The sequence below is a fragment of the Culex pipiens genome, chromosome 3 (genome assembly GCF_016801865.2).
Source record: "Culex pipiens pallens isolate TS chromosome 3, TS_CPP_V2, whole genome shotgun sequence".
NCBI lineage: Eukaryota > Metazoa > Arthropoda > Insecta > Diptera > Culicidae > Culex > Culex pipiens.
In genome coordinates this window covers 143,914,072-143,922,113 of record NC_068939.1, presented here as the reverse complement: position 1 = coordinate 143,922,113, position 8,042 = coordinate 143,914,072, and the positions used below count along the sequence as shown (strand labels likewise).

Below are 8,042 nucleotides of genomic sequence, written 5' to 3'. Positions count from 1 at the left end.
AAGAAATTTGAAGAAATATTAGTTTTGGTGTTAATGGCGGCGGTGGGTCTCGTGGCGCAGGGGTAGCGGCTTCGGCTGCCGATCCCGATGATGCTATGAGACGCGGGTTCGATTCCCGCCTTATCCACTGAGCTTCTATCGGATGGTGAAGTAAAACGTCGGTCCCGGTTTCTCTTGTCTCGTCAGAGGCGCTGGAGCAGAAATCCCACGTTAGAGGAAGGCCATGCCCCGGGGGGCGTAGTGCCAATAGTTTCGTTTTTTTCGGCAGCCTACGAGCGAAAAAGTATTTTTTGTCCATAATTTACTTTTACACCCCATAATCAAACATTTATGAATAACTTGTCGAGGGAGCGTCCATCACCAAAGCCACTAATATGGCAGATGTGTATCCAGTAGACACACCTTTCCCCCAAATATGAGCCTGATTGGTTGAAACTACGACTTGTGAGAGCCATTTTATCATTGTTCCCCGTGTCTCATTGATGACTACTCTACCCTACATCTCTCTCTCTGTCCGTGTCTCAGTCTATGGTGAGGTGGGCTCATGTATAGCTTTCAGGGCGGTGAAGGATTAAACATTTGTTGTTTGGAGTTCGGTTGTCACACGAAACAGGACGTGAAAGTTCCGGAGCGTGCGGTGTGAATCGGTTGCACGGTTAGGTGAATTAAATCACAAGGCAAGGATAACAATAATTTAGCGTGGCATCGCGCGCGTCACTCAGTGCATAGAATGAGAAGTTTGTGGCCGTTAATTATATTATGCGCGTATGGCGTTGCGATGATTGACGCAGGTCGTGCCAGAGGCGGCGGCGGCGGCGGTCCTAGGCCAAGTGTTGGAAGTGAGTGTTGATAAGTTGTCATAAGTTATAATTAACTGGGGTCAGTCGGGATGGGCGATGAGTTAATTAAATTAGTTTTCAAAATGAGTTATATTTGTTATAGTATTAGATCAGTGAAATAATAGTTGCCCCGAAGATGAGATTTTCGTCTGATTGAAAGTCTATTTTTTTTTCAAAAGAAACGATGATGATTTGTTTTACAAACACACATTTAACTTTTTGTTTAAATCTGGTAACCAGAAAGAGAAAAGATTTTTGTATTGCTGTAAATAATGCATAGTTTTCAGGAGAAATACGTTGTAGCAATCGTTATGTATTGACAATGTATTGTTCCCATACAAAAAATTATCCACAAATGTTTGAATTTTCAAGTGGTTTCTCTTCGCTAAGCATCACCAGCTCGTATGTTACCAACGTTCCTGCCATCTAAAATCAATAAGGATTCACTAAACATTTAAGGATGAAGCAAAAACCTTAGAGAATCTCACCGTTAGAATAACACTCCTCTTGAGGTAAAAGAATCGATGCCCAGAGAGTGCGTTATCAATCGTTAAAATTTCGTTGATGAATCTTTGTACCTAATAAAAGTATCAAAAATGTTATTTTGGTACCTCACTTGAGCCACTTTCTTCTTACGCTAGTAGACCACGAGCTCATGGGAACAGCTCGGAGGACCTTCAGTGGTTTGCGTGATGCCACGTATACGTGGGACGAGATGAGCAGCATCAGGAGAGCTCTGAATATGAGGAAAATCAGCGAAAAGCGATAGTAGATTTTGGTGATCGACGTTGTTTTCATACTGTGGGGTAAAACATTTGTTAGTACAATGTCTGAGCTTGGCGGAGAAAAAGCTTACCGAACTGCCATGTACAGCTGAAACGTGATGAAGAACACGTCCGAAGCACACGTGATCAAAATCATTGGCGATAGAATCTCGTCCAAGTACGTTACCAAACTGGATATCTTGGTATAATCTCCGCGCACTTCTGCCCAAAATACTTCCGGCTTTGATTTTCCTTTGAGGTGCTCGATTCGTTGGTAAAACTGTTCGAATCGGGTCAGCAGTCCGATGCTGATGAGCGTAATGAAGAGATCCATGAAGGACCAAATGAACAGATACACTTTGTGAGTGAACTCAACCAACAGCACAGTAAGCACGTTATAGCTGACGTATTTGAACACTCGTGTATGTTCTCGGTTGTAGTATAGCTCCCAAAAAGTGCCGGTTACATTGCAAAAGTTGATATATTTGTGATGAACTTTGATTGTTGACGCTAAGTGTAGTGATTCTTCGACTTAAACGGAGTTTGATTAGTGTTATTTTGAGATTGAACATTATACACTTACTAATAGCGAGTATGATTACAGAAAATCCGATAAGTCTAATTTTAAACTTTAAGCTACGTCCGTACATTCTAAACGGAGGTCTCAGGAACACATCTTCTTTAGATTTCCACCTTATCATTATGGAACGCCATTTCCTGGAGATTATTAAAAAGTAAATCGCTCCAGTTAAGTTTAGTCCAAAGTACAGAATTCCACCTGAAATATATTAGTTTCACCCCCATCACAATTATAAACCACACCCAAACTTACCGACTTCCCAGAGAGTTCCCTTGTAAAGAACCGTCAAATTGATCTGCGTACAGATAAAGATAATGCCCAGCACAAGAAAGAACAACGAGTACAGCGTCCTTAGACTACGCCACCGGAAGTTGATTCCGTAGATGTCTTCCGCGAAAACACCTTGCACTGGGAAAAGGGTGAATATTTGGGCCACAAAAATGACGGGCTTCAACGCTCCCCAAAAGTCGTCCATTGGTAGTGAGCTCATGGCTTTACATCGGGGGTTATTTTCACATTAATCAAAACACATATCTTTGAGGTTGTTGTGCATGTCAGTTGCGGTGGAACATTTTTAATAATTATACACATTGTGATACATTTTACGGTACAAAGGGCGGTTATTTGAAATATGTGGGAAATCTTGCAGCTGCTAGGAGACAAAGAACTAGAAGTACGAACAGTCTTTGGAATCATCGGGGGCCTGTTTTATCTGATCCATCAACACCAGCTCGTAGGTCACAAGAGTTCCAGCCATATGATAAAGGACAGAAAACAAATTAAAGTTTCAAGTGACATTTTAGAACCTATCCTAAATTTTCGAAAAAAATATTTGTTGAGTTTACACTGGAACGCCCAACGCTTGTCCAACTTTAAAAGCTGGAACGTTAACTTTAACTCGCATCAAACCAGAAAGGGTCAAACAACTTTGTTTGCAACGAACTGTTCAACACTTTCCGCAGTTATAGATAGAAAACATTAGCTCCGAAAATCGTAAACAGGCGTTCGTGAAAATGGGTGATCCATTAGATAAAAATTAGTTCTATCGCTACATCTTCAAATACAGTTCGTAGTTTACTCTTTGTAATGATTTAGAATGTTTCAATAAATTTAGTTTTTATTTTTAAGTTTTGGATTAGTTGTTTAAGTATATTTTTGTTTACCCAAATGTATTCCATTAAATTCAAAAATGTAAAACGATGTGAAGTCAATCAATCAAAAAAATCAAACCATCCACATTAACGACCCCCGGGTCTTTTGTGGTCTCTATTGCAAGTTTCTGCTCGAACCTAAGAGTCCGAAGGCTTGAATGGGGAGAACACCCAAACCTTTTTTTACTCCAAGGAACCTTCCACCCCACTGTTTGAACTGACGACCTTTGGATTGCGAGTCCAACCGCCGCCAGCGATTCCACCGGAGTAGGCTTGGTTTGGTGTGTTGTTTGTACTTATGGCATGGAAAAAATTATATGGGAAAATTGAAAAAATGATATAATTCCAACCAGCAACACATTTTTGGGTCCCTCTTAGGGTCCCAAACAACCCCCTAAAATTTTGGAGCGATTGGTTAATCCCACGATTGGCGCAAAGCGAATGAAATTTGTATGGAAATTACTATGAGGATACTTGCATTTTCACATATCGTCGCCGTAGTGCTAACTTGTCGTACGTGCATTTTAAGCCAAATTTAGTTAAGAACGCCATTTTGTGCAGCTCACAATGTCTCACCGTTTGACCTTCACAGATCCCCAAAATTCGAATTCAATCCTGAGATATTCAATAAAAACCAAAAAAGCTCCGCGGATTTTTGTCACTTTTCATACGAAAGAAGTTTCAATCTTGTCGTGCTATCTTGTCACTCCCTGAAAATTGATGTAAGTGCGACAAAAGGCCAAAGGGATTGCAGGTCAGGATGCGTTTGACGCACGTACAACTAAGACTACCGTAAACATTTGTAATTATAACTCGGGACTCCGGCAACCAAATACAACCAAACCAAACAAAACGTGTTATCCATTGTTTACATTGCGTGCTCTCGATTTTGTTTATTCAAGGTCAAACATTAAAACGCGTTTTTCTCGGAACGTCGAAATGGCGGGTGCGACATGATAGCACGACAGCGACGATTTTGAATTTACAAAATTCATGTTTTATTAATTTATGAATCTAACACCGTAGAAGTATAGCCCTGGATGTCCTTAACAACTCTCTTAAAGACAGTGTGGTGCTAAAGTGTGTCAAAAAAATATACAGATTTTTCAATAGCAGTGTATTGAAATAATCAGTAAAACTGTATTGCCTGCCAAAATTGCCTAAGGAACCATAAAGTACAAAACAAACATGACTCTTCTTATATTTTGATGAACCTTACATATAATCGATATGAAGAAATGTTCCGAAATGTTGCACCTCAATTCCTCTAATATATCATAGTTTTCGAACGTTTCCGCTTGATTTGGCAGTGTTGGCAAAAAATATGATTTTTGCCGAGCATTTCGAAATGTTTTTTTTGTTAGAAGCAATTTAGCACCATACTGTCTTCGAGAGACTTGTTAAGTTTCATAAACTAATAAAACAGGAATTTTGTAAATTCAAAAATGTGGACATGCAAGTTTCCACGTAGTAAATCCCACACAAATTCATTCGCTTTGCGCTTATCGAGGGCTTAACCAATCGCTTCTAAATTTTGGGTTTTTTTTTGGATCGTAAAAAGGAGTCATTCTCCAACAACTCACACAGCAGTTGCCCCAAACCCCTTTTCATGTAGTACTTTGTACTACCAATCCGGAGAAATTACAGTTTTTTTTTTTTAAATTTATGCATGGGACAAACTTCTTTTGATTTTTTTTTCTCAGCTGGCTGTTTTTGCATATGGGACTGTATGCGAACATGGGAAGTCACTGTTGTTATTAATGTTTTTTTTCTTAATAGCCAGTTCGACTGTATAACCTCGGTTTGCCTGGTTCTGAGAACTTTTGGTTTTGGATGAAACACCCTACTGTATAGGCACGAGTACAAACTGTAGTTGAGTGTTCTGTGCTTTACCGTTTTACAATTTTTTTCCGGATATGTTTCAGCAAGATCACCTGTGCGCACCCGTCTCCGTTCAGGTACCTCCAGCACCAATCTGTCGACTGCTGGCACATCAACACTCTCACAACATTTAAGCTCACATGTTTTACGTCCCTCGATTTAAGCAAAAACACACTTACCGCAAGAATAATCTGTCTGCGTAGATAGAAAAACTTTTTCCCAGACAGCGTATTGTCTCCCGAGGCCACATCGTCCATAAATCTCTGAAGCTGTTGGATATTCTTTTAATATAAATTTACAGCTTTGGATATAAATAAACTTTTCGTACATCAAGCCCCCAATTCTTCGAGGGCACATTCCGCAGTATAGTCAACGGACTCATCGAGGCCACGTGGATGCCGGATCCCACGTAGAGCATGCACAGCGTCCGGAATATCAACAGACTCAACGAGTACCAGTAGTAGATCATCGTTGCAAAGGCGGGACGCCGTCTGGAAAGGATGTGGAGGTCATTTCATTTCTTCAAACAGTTAAATTTTCAACTCACTGAAATCCTTGAAATAGCTGCGTCGCTGTACACAACATGTCGTTCGCGCAAGCAAGCACAATCAGGTGGCCAAATTTGTCGTCCAGGAAGGCGACCAGCTGTGACACGGCCACGTAGTCGGTGCGAATGTCGCGCCAAAAGGTGGACGGTAGCGAGGCGACACTCGGCAGCGATACCAGTCGGTAGTAGATCTGGTTGTACCGAAACTGGGCCGCCAAGCTGAACGAGATGATGAACACGTCCAGGTAGGTCCAGGTGAGCCGCATGCACTTGTTGAGCCACTACCGGAGGGGGAGATTAATGCATTGGCTGTGACTTGAGAAGGTTGGAACGTACCTCGATGATCAGAACTGACCCAAAATTTACGGGAATGTTTCGCAATACTTGGGGATGTTCACGAATGTAAAAGTTCTTCCAAAAAGTGACGTTCGAATGGTTGCAGAACTGAAGATTCACGACATTTCCCTGATAGGCAGAGTTAAAGCTTAACGAATCCTCGATAACTGCTAGAATCATGATCCCAAATGCGATCAACCTGATCTGCCAAGCTAGGTTGAAGCGTGTGTAACGTTCGGTAACCTTCCGGTACGTGTCCCGAAGCATGACCTTCTCACACTCGTTGAACATCTTTAGCACGGTGTGCCACTGGGGGGCAATCAACAGAAAGAAAACGGCCGACGTGTACACGACCACCATGTAGAACAAATCTCCAAATATGCTCACGTTCAGGCCTTTCACAAAACACCGCCGACACGTGCACACCCCGTAAATACCTCCAATCACGAGGTAAAGCGTCGAGTACAAAAATCTCGCACTCAACGGCTTGAACCGAGCACGTTGGAAGTTGTGGTTGAAGATCTCCACGACCGGCATCAGCGCTATACATTGCCCTATGAACAGTACTGTAACGAGAGGCTTATTAATTTCAACCACAAATTCATCAAAATCTTACAAAAACCTGGAGCAATAGCTTGATGAAAGCTGCCGTGGTAGCTACTGCTAACGGCGGCCGACCCCTTCCTTGGCTGTGGCCACGGTAGCTGAAAGTGTCGAGAGGTCAACGCCAGCAGCTTCATGTTGTTCTGCACTCAGACTAACTTGCTCCTGAACTAATCGCTACCACATGAAACCAAAAACACATGGCATCACCATCAGTGCTCGCAGAGGAGTAACAAATTGTTTTAATTTATCTGTGTGTCGGGTTTCCGGGCGTTTTAATTTACGGAACGGTGATTTGCTGAGCTTGAAACAAAGTGCCTGCTGCTGCTTGAATAGGGTGCAGCAACCACAGGAGTCTACGTGTCGGGCGTTTTTAAAGAATTTACAGGATCGTTATTTACAGTGAAGTGTAATGCTAGGAAAGCATGAGTTTGCACTTTTTCATGACTAATGAATTAGACTTGTTTGGTTAAATATCACAGTGTTGCATTAATCTGCCCTTATGAACAATACACCCTCCTCAGAAGTTTCAGGTCCCCAGATGCGTTTCCTTTATGTTTTGTGTGCATTTTTTTCAGTGCACGGACTCACATCCAGACACACGCACAGACATTTGTTCAGAATTTGATTCTGAGTCGATAGGTATACGTGAAGGTGAGTCTACATGGTCAAATTTGGAAGTCCATTTTTCGAATGATTTTATAGCCTTTCCTCAGAAAGGTGAGGAAGGCAAAAATCTAAATTGAATTTGCAAACCCCTGAAAGTAGGCCTTGAGAGCAAACGTATGCCAATCTTTTTTTCACATGCAAAAAATCTGGAGCAACACGAGAAAAAGGTGGATAAGCACTTTGACAGCTGTAACTATTGTACAAATTCCGAGCCATCAGGTAAAATTTTCACAAAACTCTATTCGTTATTCGTTTACACTGCGCGTTTTGTTGAATAGTTACCTTTTGACTCAGAACTTGCCATATAGATCCAGCTGTCAAAACTCTTAAGCGCCCTTTTTAAATGTTGCTCCAGAAATAACGACAGGATTGAAAGAAAATAAATAAAAATAAAAAAAAACTGAAAAGCCACCAATCAATTGCTGAATCGTATGATCTGTCAAACTGGCAGTGGAATCCGTTTCCGATTTTTGCGAACAATTGCCCACTTTAAAAATTTGTATTTTTCAACTGTGCACACTTAACAATAACAACCTACTACGCTCATCTTTCAATTACTGATAGGCGATCAAATAGAACCCACAACCAGGATAGAGAAAGCAAATGCATAGCGATAAGCCTTTGTCGAACGTATTCATCGTTTCATTAATACAGGCGAACTTCAGCTGAAAT

The 8,042-nt window shown here is 41.3% G+C and overlaps 2 protein-coding genes across 2 annotated transcripts; both read right to left on the bottom strand.

Moving 5' to 3' along the window:
- Window positions 1–884: 884 nt before the first annotated feature.
- On the bottom strand, window positions 885–2,681 carry LOC120415934 (gustatory receptor for sugar taste 61a-like). Its single transcript, XM_039577580.2, has 6 exons — window positions 2,436–2,681; window positions 2,187–2,381; window positions 1,696–2,134; window positions 1,476–1,638; window positions 1,328–1,417; window positions 885–1,265 (listed from the first exon to the last, which is right to left on the bottom strand). Exons 1-6 carry the CDS (start codon window positions 2,671–2,673, stop codon window positions 1,185–1,187), a joined length of 1,206 nt encoding a protein of 401 aa, XP_039433514.1. The 5' UTR covers window positions 2,674–2,681; the 3' UTR covers window positions 885–1,184.
- A 169-nt stretch (window positions 2,682–2,850) lies between these two features.
- On the bottom strand, window positions 2,851–7,341 carry LOC120415931 (gustatory receptor for sugar taste 64b-like). The gene is made up of 6 exons (XM_039577576.2): window positions 6,721–7,341; window positions 6,099–6,664; window positions 5,763–6,043; window positions 5,544–5,706; window positions 5,396–5,484; window positions 2,851–2,941 (listed from the first exon to the last, which is right to left on the bottom strand). Exons 1-6 carry the CDS (start codon window positions 6,836–6,838, stop codon window positions 2,851–2,853), a joined length of 1,308 nt encoding a protein of 435 aa, XP_039433510.1. The 5' UTR covers window positions 6,839–7,341.
- Window positions 7,342–8,042: the final 701 nt, after the last annotated feature.